The sequence below is a fragment of the Xiphophorus hellerii genome, chromosome 4 (genome assembly GCF_003331165.1).
Source record: "Xiphophorus hellerii strain 12219 chromosome 4, Xiphophorus_hellerii-4.1, whole genome shotgun sequence".
NCBI lineage: Eukaryota > Metazoa > Chordata > Actinopteri > Cyprinodontiformes > Poeciliidae > Xiphophorus > Xiphophorus hellerii.
Window position 1 is genome coordinate 9,933,304 of NC_045675.1, and position 18,298 is coordinate 9,951,601.

The 18,298-nt window shown below is 37.0% G+C and overlaps 2 protein-coding genes across 2 annotated transcripts in view; both read right to left on the bottom strand.

Annotated features, from left to right (window-relative positions):
• Positions 1–123: 123 nt before the first annotated feature.
• Positions 124–6,180, bottom strand: cox5ab (cytochrome c oxidase subunit 5Ab). The gene is made up of 5 exons (XM_032559842.1): positions 5,995–6,180; positions 4,780–4,896; positions 683–804; positions 384–506; positions 124–245 (listed from the first exon to the last, which is right to left on the bottom strand). Exons 1-4 carry the CDS (start codon positions 6,065–6,067, stop codon positions 393–395), a joined length of 426 nt encoding a protein of 141 aa, XP_032415733.1. The 5' UTR covers positions 6,068–6,180; the 3' UTR covers positions 124–245; positions 384–392.
• Positions 6,181–7,858: 1,678 nt separating this feature from the next.
• The window catches only part of LOC116718147 (synaptosomal-associated protein 25-A-like), a 35,580-nt gene continuing 25,140 nt past the window's right edge, over positions 7,859–18,298 (bottom strand). Inside the window, exons 5-8 of the mRNA XM_032559840.1 lie at positions 15,315–15,432; positions 11,408–11,527; positions 9,786–9,930; positions 7,859–9,166 (exon numbers count right to left, since the gene is read on the bottom strand). Of these exons, the coding sequence (XP_032415731.1) occupies positions 9,098–9,166; positions 9,786–9,930; positions 11,408–11,527; positions 15,315–15,432 (452 nt within the window). The 3' untranslated portion in view covers positions 7,859–9,097. The remainder of the gene's footprint in view (positions 9,167–9,785; positions 9,931–11,407; positions 11,528–15,314; positions 15,433–18,298) is intronic.

Sequence of the window (18,298 nt, forward strand, 5' to 3'; positions counted from 1 at the left end):
ACTTTAAAATGAATTTCTTTTTGTGATATTCTTATTTATAACTCTGCACTTCTCTGGCTTCCCTCTAATGTTTATTTTATCATCAGCACATATTATATTTGTAGTTCTCTTCCAAATACATAACACGTTTGGTAATTGTTTTTTAATTATATCCATTAATTTGTACAACAGCACAGAATGTATTGAATCAACAATATAGACATTTCCAATGGGAGTCAATCAGGAGAATCATCACTCAAAAAGGCCTGAAAGAAAAAAAAAAGAAGAGAGACATGTTTTTACCCCACAGGTATTTTTATGTGCAGCGTTACAGTTCTACACTTTGAGACAGTCAACAAACACAACATGGGTGTGAACCAGTGTGTAGTCTAACACCTTCTCACCTCGACAGTCTACAGCTTATCAATTCCAAGCTCCTCTGGTGTTGAGATGCCAAGTTCTGTAAGGGTGGGCTTCAGCTCTTGGATCACGTAGGGATAGATTTCTTTGTGGGAACCTGCTTTGTCCTGCAAACAGGAGAATATGCTTGAATTTGTTGCAAATTGGACAAGTAAATTTCAGTACACTAAATGTTGGAACATGGGCATTTTTATGTCTCTTTGATTGAGCTTCAGTTTGGAAGTGCTAAATGAAAAGTTTAGAAAAGAAACTTGCCTTAGCCAATGGAGGGAGTGAGACTCACCTTGACAGCTTCAAGGATGCGGATGGCGCTGGCGAGATCGTTCAGCCTACGACAGGCTCTTAGTGCTGAATCCAGGATCTTGGGTTCTGGGACCAGGTCATATCCAATTAAAGTGTTCATGCCTGTAATTGATCAAATCCTTGTTATTTACCAGCCAGTAAGTGTAGAGGAATATAATTATATTAATAGTTAAAAATTATGTTTGTTGGTCGGTTTCGCACTAAGATATGTTTTAACCTAAAAGAAATGTATTGTGTCAAATGGATTGGGATTATGTAAGAGTGGAAATACTCTTTATGGAGTTGCACTGAGGAAATCTGGCGCCATAGAAAGTCAAGTTGACCTGGCTCCCAGCTTTCCTTGGCGTGCGAAGCCGAAGTGAGACGGAAAGAATGTCTGAGGAATAAACTGTTTGGATAGATAAGAATAATAATTGACTTGTTTTGCACCTTTGAAATGGAGCAGATGTTGGAGGCCAATAGGTCTGAATGTTTCCAAGGAACTTCCAATACACATCCAGTGTAAGACGGAGCCAAATGAACTACGTAAATGGAGGAAAGCAACGCCATTGGTCGGGGCTTTCCAATACACACCAGCAGAGCTCGGATCCTATAAAAAACTGATACCAGAAGTAGAAGTCAAGAGATTTTGTGACTACTGTAACGATGTGTATGTGATGTTTAGTTCCGCAGATGTGCATTAAAATCTCTTCTCGTTTTGACTATGAGCAGAAGGAGTTCCGAGTCTTATTTAACCTTTATTTATATACTCTATAAGTTTAGGCACCCTTAAATTCCTCTATATAAATGGTGACACCCGACGTGCCAATGAGCCGATTCAGGGGGACTTAAGGGGGACGAAAAGGTGTCTCTCTCCAGACTGGCTGCAAGGCAGGGATCCGGGCCAGACACAGAAAAAGAGGTAAGATTTTTATCTCTTACTTATTAAATTATAGAAAGGATTCTTGTCTGGTGGCAGTCTGAAGAGCTAAAAAGTGATAAGGTTCTTTTCTGCTCATCATCAAGCGAACCCTTAGCGCTAAGGGGGGTTGCCTAATCACCAAAGGCTCATAGTTACCTTTTACATTCTGGAAATATACGCAACCTTAAAACAAGCACCTTTGTCAGTCTGGCTTTACGCCCTTTTGGCGATGTGTAACACTCTAGGAATTTCCATTCCGCGTTATAAGTTACCACATTTCAGCGAGCTGGGTGAAGCTCTTCTGAGGGAGCGCCTTCGCAAGTTGATTAATTAAAACATATCACGATTTGTTAAATACGGCGTGAGGCCGTGGGTTAGGAGAATGGCAAGAGGCCATGAGTTTAATATTAAGCCAGCTGAATCTGCGAAGAGAGATTGCGATCTCTAGAAAAAGGCCGGGAGGTGATTCTGACCTTCCCCAGAGAAAGCGAAGAACACCCCCAAAAGAAATATCAGATTTCTTGGTGAGGCCTTAGATATATGAATAAAGGAAAAAGTAAAGATTGAGATCTCCATATATAAGTTGATGTAAAGCGCTGAGAATAAAGTTTAAGGTCACAAATCTTCGATTTCGACTGGGCTGAGCGAGGATTGATTCCTTCATTTTTGACTGATTAGATAAGAAATCTTTCAGTTAGAAATAAGGGGCCTAAAACGACGAGTCTGAGACATATACTGAGAAGTCTCAAAGTTTAGGAAATTGAGTTTTTTAAAGAATATTTATGTGAATTAAACTGCAGTATGTGTTTTCTTATTTTCTTTGTCTAAAATCTTTGTAAGAGGACTTGAAGTTAAATTGTGCCTTGGCTGAATAATTGTGGTCCTAACATAAGAATATTCTATTGTGTGCACACATTAAAATTGACCAATGGCTAGTTAAAACAGTAGCCAACTAAATTAATATTTTTATAAATATAATAGTCAATAAGTTATATATATATTAGAATCCCCGGGGAGAAGAAATTTCACAGGAAGTGGAGAAAAGAGCAATATTTGGGAGAAAATAAATGGAATGAATGTGTTGAGACGAATGCTGAATAATTGGGAATGAATGCGTATGTGTCTGCTGTGTAAGTATTCAACGGCATGCTCTGTATATATTGTAAACTTTGAAATGTGCATATTTTGGGCTTATTAATTGACTGATTGCTTCAAAGTGGCGTTGAAGCGTTGAAACTGTGCTCTGTTTAAGAGTTAAAAGTTGGCCTTTAATTTGTCTACAATTGTTCTATACTGTTCGTAACTTAGGTAATAAAGATAGGAAAATATAACCATATCTACAGCCTAAGTTACAGTGAGAGAAAAGAAAGGCGTTTGTGGCGGATTGCCAAAGGATAGACACACGAACATTCCCTTCCAACCCTTCTACCCCTCTCTCTCTCTCTCTTGCCCCCTCCCACCCTTTTTATTTTTCTGTCTCTCCCTCCTCTGTTTCAACACACGTCACGGGTCCCGGATCTTTCGTGATTTGAGACCATTCCTTGAACACACCCAACTTGTAGTCCACAATATCTAAGACAGCCCACTTCCTATTACGGCTAACTAGCCCACCCTTGCTCACCAACTGAAGAGAAGTGCAGCGTAGCTTTTCCTTTTTTCACTACTCTTTACTCAAAACAAAGAGGTTTAAAGCATATAGCCTCAAATTAACTCAAATAAAACAGACTTTCATCTAAATAATCATTGTTCTGTGACACTGAACTATGTTGAACATCTTTTAAATGTATATTTTACTGTAAATAGAGTTGAAAACTGTAGGAAAACTCACTTAACTGCTATATCTATTGAAGAATATATAACATATTTAGCAATATTAAGCAATAATAAGCAAACAATACTACAAGGAGCAGATATAGCGAGCGCAACTAACTAAATTAATCAACTCATTCCTTATGATTTGATTCACAGTAGATCCATGATTATATTACATTGGTGCCAAATTAAAGAATTAAAGAATTGGAAGCAGTCATTATTCAGTTGAGCTCTTTGCTAGTTTAATTTTAATAGCCAATAAATTTAGATTCAAGCAACATAAAGAAAAAAAACAGACGTTATTGGTGGTGACCGCGCCAGACGAGGACTAAAAGGTAGTTTTTTCCTGAAAGAATCAGATCACTAACCAACCATATTTTATATTTTTATAAATAAATACACTAATTAACTGAAGTTACATTAACTAGTTCTCTGAGTAGAACGTAAGGAAAGGAGAGACGCACATGATAATAAAATGGCCTTAACTGCAATAAATTCTGAGATCTCTGAGTTAGTAAAATAAGGAAACCTGGAGAGATAATGACAGGCGGAAGTGAAAAATTAATTGTTCCGGCAAGAAAATAATAACAACTAGTGTCGATAAATAAGCGATAAGATAAATTAAGATAAATAAGATAAAGATAAATTAGGGAATTAACTAGATTACCATGACACTTAAAATATGTCCTAAATACCTGGGGAAGAGAGGAATGAAAGTGTGTGTGAGTAGGCCTACTAGAATGATGTTGATCTGTGCTTGATAAGATGTGTAATAAATATTTGTGTGAAGGATATATATGGATGGATGAATGAAAAAAAAAAAAAAAGAGTTGAATGAGCAAAGTATGACAAAATGAATGGAAGTTTGAATGAGAAGTGTATGATAGAGTGTGAACGCATGTAATAAACAGCTAAAATTGCATGTTTGGCTTTAAGCACCAGGAGTTTTGCTTTAGTATTATTAGAGGTGAACGGCTTGACTGAGTAAAACTGGTGATTGCTTGGAGTGTGTGTGTGATGCATGCAAAATGATGGCTAATGTGCATGCTATTTCAGAAGTGACAGTCTCAAAAATGCTATATGTGACAAACAAGTGCAGACATTCCAGGTCTTCTTCTCCCAGTGTTCACTGGATTAGCAAGTATGTTAAAAGCTAGAACAATAACAGCCTACTACTAATTTAAGGAAGGTTTTTTCCACAGGTATTAAACTCTTAAGTTACATTAGCTGAGTTTGCCTAAAGCTTCCTCAGAAATTCAGTCTTCTCGTGGATCTGGTGAGGAGTTGTAAAAGCTACACAAACCAAAACATTATGAGCAAAAACACCAGGAAACTCTCTTGATAACAGCAACCAGTACAGTCACCTTTCCTCAGCTCCCAGGCATCAATGTCAGGTTTGCTGAAGTAGGTGACCCAACGAGAATCAAACTCCTCCTCCGTCTCCACTTTCCCATGGGAATAACATCTGGATGCCAGGGGAGCTGGAAAACACAAGTGCAGAATTATAATAAAGCAAAACCTGTTTCCTAATTAAAAATAAAAACAATGACAAAATTGCAGCAAAAAATAACATCTGATTTATTTTATTTAAATAAATCAGTCATTTAACAAAAAAAAAAGTCATTTTGTATTTAATCATCAGACATATTAGGGTTTTCAAGTTACCTTAGCAGGTAACTTTTCAAAATCACAAACATTTTTATACTCTGATACCAGTAACAGACCCATATCTAATTCTTTGAATGATTGTCATTTATAATGAATGAAAAGCTACAACTACTTGCTCCAAATAATCCCACTGCACAAATGTTATTTGTCAAACCACAAACTAAATCTGTGCCTGACTTTAATCAACAACTGAACATACTTCTGATGAACTATGCTCCCAAATGAGCATTAAAAGTTCTCAAAGAAAATAAAATCAAACCAGCAGTTGTTCTGTGTGCTTAATATTGTCCCCTGTTGGTTTTACTCAGGGGTGAAACTTCTCAGGTCAGGTCGAGGAACAGAAGGTTGCTTCCATTTTCCTTAAATCTCAACTTCTTCTAACACAATTCTGCACTTTCTTCAAGATATTAAACACTTTGATTTAGGACTATTTTATAACGCCATTCATCAACATAGACTCTGTTCTGTTTCCTTTTACTGACTAAAAAGCTTTTCACCTGAGCAGGAGAACTTTATACGGGTTTACAGAGAACAGACCAAAAATACGCATTTTGATTAAGGTCAAGGGAAGCTAGATGAATTAAGCCGCGGGGCAAATAAATACTACAGAATGAGTGTTGGTCCTAGTTGTGTTAAACTGCGGCTACTGACCCTTCTGAACTGACTAAACGGGGTCATCACAAGGTCGAGAGCACTGTTCTTTAAATTTCATTCCAAGAACCCAATTAAAATACAGAATGAACCGCAAAAGAACAAAACACTGACAATGCGAAACTAACAGAAACAGCTGCATTCAAAATGCCTCAATGTCACCCTGTGTTAGCTTGTGGCTATATGCTAGCCGAGCAAACCAATCGTATTCAAGGTTTTACAATAAGATTTTGTATTGGGTGCAAAGCGGACCAACGTACCCGAGTAACCGGTCCGTGTCCGAGCCACACTTCGGAAACCTGAGGTCGATAAACGGGAAAGAGCTCGGAACATGGTGCCGAACAGGAGACGCTAACCGTCCTGTAAGTGGTAGAGAGGGAGATTCTGGACGGACAGACACGATGAGGGCGCCAGTCGTCACGTGATTCAGGGGAAAGCCCAACGCCTGTACGTAGAGGACGTCGACCTGACGTAATTTCTGAAACGCTAATTCTTGTTTTTTAGAGTAGACCAGACTTACAATAGGTTAAATACTGACGAGACATTATTATTATTATTAAAGAAAGCATTTGGTCTCCTCTTTTCTTTTTAATGTCTACCTGGATGATATTTCAAACTGTTAAATAATTGTAATAAATATAGATTCATCAAACAGAGATACATTTCAAGCATTTATAATTAGTCTTATGATTATGGTTTCTCAAAAAAAAATTTTAATGATGTAAGTAGATTGGTATAATGATTGGGTTCAAAGACTTTTGTTTCAATGGCATATCCTAATTAAAAAAATTATTGATATGCTCACCACCAAACATCGCTGGAACCTTTCATTTCTCCCTCACATTGCCTAGAAAACTCACCCTGTACACAGTTCTGTTACAATACTTGCAGAAATCATTCGGTTTATTTACTTGTTGATATTGTCTATTTAACAGTGTTTGGGGCGTTTTGCCCTAAAAAAAAAAAGAGCCAAATCTGTGGTCTAAATCAAAATTGCATCTGCATAAACTACCAGTAGGGGGAGACTTTGCATTAGATGTGCACAAATAAGTGTTTTTTCCACAATGTCTTATGTTTCCAGGTCTAACTGCAAAACCCTAACTCTGCAATCATTTGCATTAAGAGTGAGTAAGAAGAAAGAAAAAAGACAGATTAAAATATTAAGCATCAATATATTTTCTTTCAGTAAACTACAAATTGTTATATCTTATGGGGATAAAGTGGAAGGCAATCTTCCACCATTTTGTATTTACATGTATTGGCAAGCTTGCAATGGGACTGGTATTACATGTAACTAAGTTATAGTCCATCAGCCCCATGTGTGGGAGAGAGTGTTTCAGTTCTTAGTGACGTGGTGTACTCTAATCCTCCCTAAGCCCAGAGCAGCACTGTAGATGTCCATTAGTGTAATGTGCTGCTACTCATCTTTCCTGCTTTGTCTCTTTGTTAACCTTTCTTCTGTTTTTTTTTTCCTTTACATCTGAATTTGACATAAATCTAATTTCTCATTTTCCTGTGGAGAGCGAGTAGAGTGAGTATTATAAAGCTGGTAAAATAAGTATCAAGCAGGTCAACAATTTCTCATTTGAAGTTTTTCTAATGAGGCCATGTATGTAAATTTTATACCACATGGTGACAGCAATCCAAGTAGTCCACACTCAAAAAGATAAAAACAAATTAGTCTATAATTGTCAATTTTAATAAGTGTTGAACTCAAGTTGTGCAAAAAGACACAGACTGCTAAGAAATTAGAGAAAATCTGTTAGTATTTAGAAAGCATTCCTGATGCTATATGCATATCAGTAACACATGCTTTCATATTACCAGATGGTCTATAAAAAGTTGTCATTATAAAAGTATTGCACAGATTGGTGCCATTTGTACATTTTCTGAACTATGTCATATTCTGATATCTGTGAATTTAAGTTTCTGAAATAATTTTATTTTGATGATATTTTAATATAAGCTAGCAAATCTTCATAAGTTAATTAGGATAACGCCAAGCGATGAATCTGAATAAGATCCATTGATTCAATTCCCTTAGTTCTGTGACTGGGCTTCACATTGTAACCTTGCAGCTCTTTTGTTCAGATACAATGCAACAAAATAGACAGAAAAACTGGATTTGGTCCTACAGTTTAGATGGTTTTATTGGCATTTAACAAGGTACATATTATTTTACAGTGATGATCACAGTCTGGAAAGGTAAGGAGACACAAAACTGAGTGGCACTATTGCAAACAGATATAAGTTCCTTCTCTGTTTATGCTACAGTATGTAGCATACTGTTGCCAAGTTAGGATGTTTTTCTGGATAAATGAATTATTTCATGCTTTGAGAAGCAGAAAACATGCATAATGCACTTAATGCTCTATTGCTTTGGTTGTGGAATGGGTCTTTAGTTTATGCAAAGATGTTGCTGACACTTTTAAAAATGTGCTGTATACTTGGACTCACTGCTGTAGATCTTGGTTACAACCTAATATTTGCTCCCCAATAATGCTGTGCAGACCACAAACAAGTGCAACTGTTACTTATCTCATTTCAAAATGAGCCTTATGATAGAAATATGTATTTTTGATAGATTTTTAATGCATTAATAGATCATTCAAACTTTGCTTTTGTGTAGTAAGATTAGGTCCCTGAGGAAAATGTTTGCAGTGTAACATCTGTGGCATTAAATTGTTGTAACACTGTGCCAATAATAAGATTGGTAATTCACTGTCATACAGATCAGAGACAGTCACATTGCAGGCAAAATTCATGTTCTATTATGTAACTATTAAGTTTTGAGCAAATTCACATCTAGATATATTTATACAATGCTCAGTGTTTGCTGTTTATACAGCCATAGCATATAGCATAATATATCCTATCTGATAATACAGAATGCGTCTGAGGCAGACAATACTAGAATACTAAGTCTGTGAAAGGATAATGTGGACATAAGGTTTACAGACAGTTTATTTTACACAAAAACTTAAAAAAAGAGAGAAAAGGATGAAGAGAAGATGATGAGAGATCAGGGGCACAAAAGCAAGTAAAGATGGACTATATACAGCGCGGATAAGACTGGCGTGGATGAAGCCTAACTGAACTATTTAATAGCAAAATCCAAAAAGTGACGTCACAGAGCAACATTGACAACAAGGTTAGGGATTTAATGGAGTGTTAGGTAGGTGTAGGAGTGAGAGCAGGGGAGGGAAGCAATGTATGATATGTGTATGTGTGCAAACTTCTACCAGTATCACAATAAAAGCATGACTGTGCAGCGCCTGCTGTCGGCATTTGGTGTTGGGGCAGGGCTGGGTTTGGTTGGTGTCACTGGGGTTTAACAGGGATGAGAGCACTTTAAGCTGCCGTTTAGCCACTGCCCAGCATCTTTGTGGCACGCTGGTTGGCCTCATCAATCCTGGTCTTGTTGGAATCAGCCTGAAAGAGAAAAGCAGCAGCTTTTACAGACCTCAGGATGTTTAGGTAAGACAGAAGTATAAACAGAGGTATGTGGAAGGGTTATTTCAGTGAAGGTATTATAAATCGGAATGTAAACAGATTCAGAGGGCAGCATGTAAATCACATTTGGTCCATTAGTGTGTTAGAGTCAGAGTAAATCTGCTTGAAATCAAAACATAACCTTTTGTTCAGCCTGTAATTCACGCTAAACATAATTTAAATCTATGAATTAGCTAAATTGTACCTTGTAGTATTATTATTTTTTCTTTATTTTACTGATATTTGTTGGTGCAAAAGTAATTTTTAATGCTTTACCCCGTGACATTGATACATATTAATTGAAAAATTTCTATTTGGTCAGCTTATTTTAAAAGAATAGCAATGTTCTTTTCTTTTGTCATACTTTTACATGGAAACTGATTTGTTTCAATCAGTAAATTTATAACTAAAAAAAAATAAAACAGTAACAGGTTAAAATGTATCTGATTTTTTCAAGTAACCAGATGCCTGATTATTTGAAATAATCAGGTATTATGTGAGGATGTGACCCTGATTATAGGGACACACTCCCTATAGTAATGATATAGGGATGCAGTACCTTCTCCATGATCCTTTCAATCTGGCGGTTCTGCGTGTCAATCTCCTGGCCCATGTCTAAAGCCATGTGACGCAGGTTTCCAATGATCCCGCCCACCTGCTCCAGGTTTTCATCCATCTCATTCTCCCGGGCGTCGTCCGTTACCCTGCAGAATACAAATTATTGTGGCTTGTTGGTTTGGACCTAAAACAAGAGATACAAGCTGCTCAAAAAAATGTTAAACCATATTTGTAGAAATTTAAAGTGGTAGTATCATGCATTTTTCAGATACAGAGTGCCATTTTATGACTTTTATGATAATTGAAGGTAGCAATATTACCTTCAGTTATTATAAAAAGGCTGTATTGAATATAGTTTAAAAGAAAATTGACTTCATAATTTGATGCCTTGAAACTGGTCTCTGTTTATTTAAGAAAATTCTGCTCTTTCTCTGTTTTATCACAACATCGGTCCTCTATTAACCCTTTAATAACATTTTTACCAGCGTTACACTAAAAAAAGCAACTTGAAAAATGAATTCAGCAGATGTGCAGTTCCATCAGGTGTTTCCTAATTGCTGCTGGTGATAGACTGAAGGAGCTGAGTGTGGAAGTAGCAGGGATGCTCTGTAGTACAAAGGCTCGGTTTGGAGACTGCAGCTCCATGGAGGAGCCTCGTATAATCAAAGGCAATGCTCGGTTCCCCCAAACATTTTGGGGGCCGAGTGCAGCTAAATGGTTGCCAAGGCAGCTTTAAGGATTTCTCAAACATGTATTAAAGAATCAAAGCAACACTCCAGGTATGTTTGTGATGAGAGGATAACATTATGATATAAGGCTAAAAAAAAGTTGATTTTACATAAGACTGCCTCTTTAAGTTTTTGCAGTACGTCCTGCAACTTTCTGTTGATGTACTTACAAGACATACAGGAAACCTGGTACATTGTGAAGAAGAAAGAGTAACTCCAAGAGACAAAATTATTAACCAGCATGAAAAAACAAATTAATGTATGTTAAGTATCTACATTTATAAATAAACAGCAACACATGTTCAAATCTGTATATCTTGAGTATGAATGAATCTGGGAACAAGACACCTACACACATTTACAGAATGTACGTGTTAGAAAAATTATCCTCCTGTTCATTTACTCATGAGTTTATTTTACAAGTTATGTTTTCATATTATTCTTTTTATATTATTACTCTCATATTATTCTTCTTTTTATATTTACTTAACTTCTCTTTCTTTTGTAGTATGTTATTAACTTTGTTTAGGATGTTTGCTTGGAAGCTAAAAACGTTAAACATTCATGTGTTATTAGTTCCATCTGTAACTGATTAGTTGTGGTCAGCCACATGCCCTTATAAGGGCATGTCCATAGGAGGTTTCAGAATGTAAAGACGGTTGGTCAATTCTCTGTGTGACTGTGTGAAGAGAAGCCCAACCTCCTTTTTCTATACAATAAAGAGAAATGCAAAGAAAGAACTGGCAGAATTGAGTCCAGACAGTGTTTGACAGCGATTCGTCGCGTCTGTTCTCAATTCTCCTATTCTGCAGAAAAGAAATCAAAAGAAACCTAATCTCTGTCTCTGGCTGATTCTTTGCAGGTTATGACAAAATAAACCTATCAGTACTTATACCTGCGGATGAAGCCCCCACTGATGGCCATCTGTTCACGTTCATCTACAACTCGAGCCCCTGGCTGGCTGTTCACCACGCCGTCCTGGTTTGCTCCCCAGGCCTGGCCCCCGCCCTTAATCCTACCACAGACACATTTCAGTCAGGGCCACTGGAGGCATCAAAAAGCTGTAAATGTTGATGAATGTGTGTGGTAAAAGTCTGTATGTTAACTGGTTAGTAAAAGTGATTGTGCACGTCTTTGTAGGTCCACATGTATTGTTTGTTCACTGAGGTGTGAAATGTTAATGTGCATGCACGTTTTCCTCTATCAAAACATATATGTGCATATATGTTTAGAATGTAAAATGGCATGAAGCTAATCGTTCTAACAGAAGCAGCATGACAAGCACATATGATACACAGTCGTTACATGCATATGCAGTATGTTGGTGAATAATTGATCCAACATGCAGATCAATTGAACATAAAAAGCTGAAGTGCTGCTTACATTCAGAAAGAATTTCAAACACAAAAAACAATTAACACAGAGAAGACAACACACACAGACACACACCCAAGCCCACAACCTCCCCCCCCACACACACACAGACATGAAAACCTGTAGAGTGGACATGCAGAGACTTGGTACACAGTGGGAACAGGAACAGACAGATGCTGTAGCTATCAAAGAAAGCTGAGCTGTTAGGTCCATGTGGCAAAAATCCCCACAAAAAGAAAGAAAAATTATATAACATTATCATTCTGATTGGAAGACCAGCAGTGATTAGCCCTTCATTTCATCTGGATGGATAGAGCTATATGATGAGACATCACATGCAGTCAAATAAGCAAGTTCAGTTCTTCTTGTTGTTTTCTTTTTGATTAATTAAACACCAGTTAGATTCAGGTCTTTGCTGACAGGAACACTTTCATCAAATTGTCGACATTGGTAAGTATATTTATCCTGATTTGTATTTGATGACACAATTTTTCATATACGGTACTCATAAAGCATAATAAAAGTATTGCACATTGAAGTAGAATTAATAATGCAAATGAGCAAAATCTGGAATCATTTTGATCATTTCTGAATTATTCCAGATCACTAGACAGCGCCAAAGTGCACAGATTGTGTGAAATATGGATCAACAAGTATTAGTGGTACACATACACCACCTTGGCTGTGGCTTTAAGCAAATTTGTGGTTTAATCTCCTCTTGGAGAGTATCATTAAGTGCCTACTGGATAATTGTAGTCAGGAGTCTTCTCCATTATTGTGGAGGCCATAACAACGACATTTGCTTTTTGTTTTTTGTTGCGTTTTTTTTTTATCAACTGTAACCTATGACTTTATAGTCCAACATGTTGCCTTGTTTGTAATATATCATTATAAAATTTCATCTTTTGAATTAAATTACTGAAAAAAAAATATTTTCACTGATACTCTGAATTATCTAGCAGTCTTTGTTAGTGTTGGTATATCACACCTATCAGGTGATTCGGTTAGACTGTTAACAAGAAAAGAAAATTAAGTCTCATGCTGTTTCACCCAATGCTTTCAATTAATATGTCTCAAATGAAACATGAGAGTCTACAACCACAGGGTTACATAGCAAGAGGGTAATGGAAGAAAGGGACCAAAGAGCTATAGAATATACAAGATCTTAAACCAAAACAGTAACATCTGGAAGCTGAGTCAAAGTGGATCAAGTAAAGACATGAATCCTGAAAACAAATCAAAAATTATGTGCCAGTTGTTGACAAAAACTACAACTCCTTTACACTGATCCCTATTGTGCTAATTGGGAAGATCGGTTATTGACTGCCAGGATCCAGTCCAGCCCAGTTTTGGAGAAAAGGATGATCTGTTGTCAAAATATCAACTGTGGGATTAAATACCAAAAATTTAAATTAAACATTTTGTTTATACACATCAGAAAATAACAAAAAGAGAAACACATTGAACCATTAGTCCGGTGCACTGGAGAATGTGTTTTTTTTGTATTGTCAAAGCACCAAACAATACATTTAATTTCTAAGTTTGCATTTCAATTACGTCCAAGATCTCATGATAGTACCACATAGTTCAAAAAGAGATAACTTGCTGAAAACTAGCCATAACAAATAGCAACTAATTATATTTCTGAAATAGTAGGCATAAGACGTTGCAAGAAGACACTAGAGAAATTTGGTCAAATGGAGACACCCAATAAAAAATGATTAAAGAAAACTCATCAAGCAGTGCCAAAAGCTGCTATGTTTCTCTTATTTCCTTCCTTTTTTGTAGGTCACTTGTGTTTTCTATAGCTCTGAGACAGAACATTAAATAAAGTACATGCATTGGTACACAGGTTTAAAATGCACAGACATGAATCAATGGCCATAGTTTGGCTGTTGTGGGCCAGATGTAAGGGACTCATTTGAGCTTTCAAACTGCAGGTTTAACTTGAACATTTTGAGTTCAGATAATCTGTTAACTTAACTTTTGTGGAATATTACAATGTAAGAAAGTCTTGAGGAAGGAGACTGAGGCATCATGCACTCAAAGTTTGTAATCTTGAATCAACGTTAGAGTAAGGTTACATAAATTTAACAGATCATCTTAGGTTAAAGGTCCAGTGTGTACAATATAATGTTATCTTGTTGTCCAAATTTAGACACTTAAATAAAGTGAATCCCCATTCATTCATCATTGAATAATTTTCTATCATCTTTAAACAGAGTGATTTATTTCAATTGATTTATTAGGATTTTGTCTTCATGACTCTGGCTCTTCAACATGGACATTAAAACAGTTTTTGATCATTTACACAGTGCATACAGTGCCAAAGTCCTGCAGGAGAACAGCATCTAGATAAATCTGATCAAAAGAGATGTAATATCTTCTGCTCAACAGCTGTGCTGACATTAGACTTGAGAAACTACAGTGGTTCAAAAAACTTGTCTTTTCCAGCAGCCATTGTACAACGCAGCAGTAAAACAAGGCTGTGGTTCATAGGTAATGGTGCTCTAATTGTTAAGTTGATTGTGGCAAGTGGAAGATTTTTGAAACTGCTCATTTTCCAGACACCAAAAAATATAAATTTACTGCCAAAAATTACTTCCATTGGGAAGCGCTTAATGGGCTTCCCAATGGAAGACCCTAATGGGGCTTAATGGGGCTTCCATTAGGGGCAGCTTTTGAGCCCCTAATGGAAGAACAAACATATGCAAAATGTGAATTTTGCATAGTAGGTCCCCTTTTAAAACTATTATAAGACTATAACACTGATTATCATAATTACACAACTTTATGTTAAAAATTGTAATGAATAGTTCACATGAAATTTGTGGCATCAGAAATTTCAATACGCTTCACACTGGAGCTTTAATCATGATAATTTAAAAACAAATTAGATTAGCGACCTTTTGATTTTTAAATGGACACAGAATTATTATATTCATCGGATTTAGTTGAATTGTCGCTTGGTTAAGCATACACATGATGATGAGACATCATGCTGCTGGGTAGGTGTAGGAGTGAAGGATGGACTTAAAAGCTGGGTTGATGCCGTGGTTGAGATCCTCGTTGATGCTGCTACCTGCTGGAAGGGAATCTTTTATCCATTGTGGAATGAAGGGCTTTTGATGGCAACCGTCATGGAGACTGGAGGGCAAATACAGCACCAAAAGAACACTTATGCACATGCAAGTAGTACATGCTGTATGCATACAATAATCATTTGGTGATCTTAGTTTTAATTCAGACATGCACACGTGCTTGTGCATGCGGTGCTTGTGCCTGTTCAGACAGTGTGTCGTTGTGGCTTCAGGCCTGATTGCTCACAACACAAATTACCATGCTCTACACACCAGAAGCAGGCAGATGGATAGAAAGGCAGGTAGGCACTGGAACACATGCATTCGGGCGACACAGGCAGCACCTACTTGTTACAGGGACATGAACATAGACCACAGAACTGTCCTAGATTGTTCAAATTCTTTTCTGCGTCCATCATGTCCTTATTGATTTGGTCCATCCCCTCCTCGATGCGCTCCAGTTGTTCTGATTAGCAACACATTGTCATTTATCCCATCACAAGAACGAAAGCACGTAAGAAGAGAAGAGAGATGGAAAAAAACGGAAAGGGAAGTAGAGGGGGGGAGGACAAAGGAGAAAAGACAAAAAAAAGACATAGACTGTGACAAGAGAGACATCAGACATCACCATCACCACCACCACCACCACCAGCACTGGACAGGCAAGAGCTCGAGGCTCCTGGCCGGTACCTACTTTTTAACACATGGGCATATCAGACCACAGCACTGTCCTATATCTTTTAAATCTTTCTCGGCCTCCTTCAGGTCTGCGTTCACCTTGTTCATGCCCTCCTCCACACGATCAAGTTGTTCTGGTGAGAACAAAGGCATGAGAGCAGTGAAATGAAGCTGACTGGTTTGAGTTTAGTTGGCTCTCTATGCTACAGGGCGAGAGACTAAATGCAGATGGCAAAGCGGGCAGCAAGGACTGAGAGAACCTCATATTTACACTTGTGCAGTGGATTGAAACTAGACGAACTCCAGAGGCATCGTCTTTCACTTTCCATGCAACTTTGTCTCTTGGATTGTTCGTGATTGCATCAGCTCCTGTTTTCCATCCTACCTCCATTCCGAAGGACATTTTGATTTTCTCAGAGTATTTCATCTGAGTGGCAGCAGCCAAGTGCCTCATCCAGAACTGCATCTGAACATAAAGACGGTTATTCTGCCACTTCTACTGCTTCACTGCTACTGCTCATCAAACATAGCTCAAGTAGAAGACAAGAGAGTGAGAAATGAGGAGGAATTTGTGACCAACCCAATGAAGTAAACCTTAACAGCTGAAGAGTGTGAAATAAGATCTCAGGGACATAAAAAACAAAGAGTATTTAACTGAGCCAGAGCAAAATGTAACAAATAGTTTCTTATATAAACTATGTTTGCAAAAGTATTCATACCACTTGAACTTCCACCACAGCTGCAACCTTAACTGTATTTTACTTGGTTTTTATGCGACAGGCCACCATAATGTAGTGCTTTATTGTGGGGTGGAAGAAAAATTATAAGGTTTTCAACATTTCTCACAAATAAAAAACTGAGAAGGGTGACTTGCGCATGCATACATCCTCTTTTAATCTTTCACCCTTATATAAAAGTACAGTGGAGTCAACTGCCTGCAGAAGTCACTTAATTAGCAAATATTGTCTACCTGTGTATAATTTAATCTCAGCAGAGATACAGCTGATCTGTGAAGGTCTTGTAGAGTTACTTGGACACATTAGTGAAAAAACATCTTCATGATGACAAGGGAGAACACAACAGCTGTCAGTGATAAAGTTGTGGAGAAGTTTAAAGCAGATTTAGGTTATTAAACAGCATCCCAAGCTTTGAACATCTCAAGGAGCACTGCTTGACCTGCCATTCAAAACTATTAAAAGCATGGCACAAATGCAAACTTGACATCTCTCCACCTACACTGACAGGCCTAGCAAGGAGGGTGTTAATTAGAGAGTCATTTAAGAGACCAGTTACTCTGGAGTAGCTGAAAACATCCACTGCTCTTAGCTAATGTGGTTGCACAAAAAAATCAGGCACAACTTTATTATAAAATTGAATCCCACACAAATAATATAGGTATAAATAGCCTCTTATAAGACTACATACAGTCATAATTTTATCACTACATTGTTGTACACTATTAAGAATAGCTACGTCATCAGTAATATCTAATTGCAATACAGTGATGGTGCAAGTATGAGTTTTGCCCTTCACAAATGGTCTTAATGGAATAGTGGGGATAAGAAAGAAATGGTTGAAAAAAAATTAGGAAGAATCTCCCCTCTGCAGTTTGCTGCAAGTTATTTATTGGACACAGCAAAGAGGTAGAACAAGGTGCTCTGGGTTAAATTAAGACACAATTACACTACATTCAAAAGGCAATGAATAAAGTGAAGCTAAGGGTGCACTCCAGACTCCACCCTGAACATACTAAATAAACAGTGAAACATGGTGGTGGCTGTGTCATTCTTTGGAGATGCTTTTCTGCAACAGGGACAGAGAAGATGTGCACAATTGATGGTAAGATAGATGGAGATAAATACTGTACAGAAAACCTGTTGGAGGCTCCAAAAGACTGATCTCCAACAGAACAATGATTGTAAAAAGGCTCACGAGTCATGAGTACTTTTGCAATAAATTGTATGCATGTACCAGTAACAACAACAACATCGCTTTCTGAAAATGATTAAATGGAACCTGTCAATCAGTCAAAACAAACACTTCCTCAGCTGTCTACTCTCTACTCTCAGATATGATCTCTTTTTTTAATAGTCTATTATAATTACCATCAAGTAGAGGAGACCATTTGGTCCTCAACAAAAATGAGGTTTGGGTATGAATTATGCCTCAAGTAATACAGGAAATATTTAGTTTCATTTCCACAGAAAAAAGAATAACTGTTCTTTGAATCTGACTTTTGATGGAGACTTTTACACTACCAAGGTACCTAAATTGCATATTTTAATTCGGTCTGCTGACTTGATAAATATAATAAATGCATTTACAGAGCAAGAAAAGCTATATTTTCTTCGTATAAGTATTGACGTACACATTGAAGCTTGTTACTGCAATATAATGAAACCAGAAAATGTTTTAAGGTTTTGAATACTTATGCAAGGTACAAAACATTGCTAACAGTAGAATAAAGTGAAAGTAAAACTAAAGAGAATGGTGTAATAAAACTACTCCTAGATGAAATTTTTTCTCATAAAGTTACTAAAGTATATATAACTAGTTACTACCCACCTCCAAATAACAAAGAGAACAGCAATGAATATTTTTCTCATTCTCACCATAGACAATAAATATAAACATTTAATAAAAGCAATGGGTTG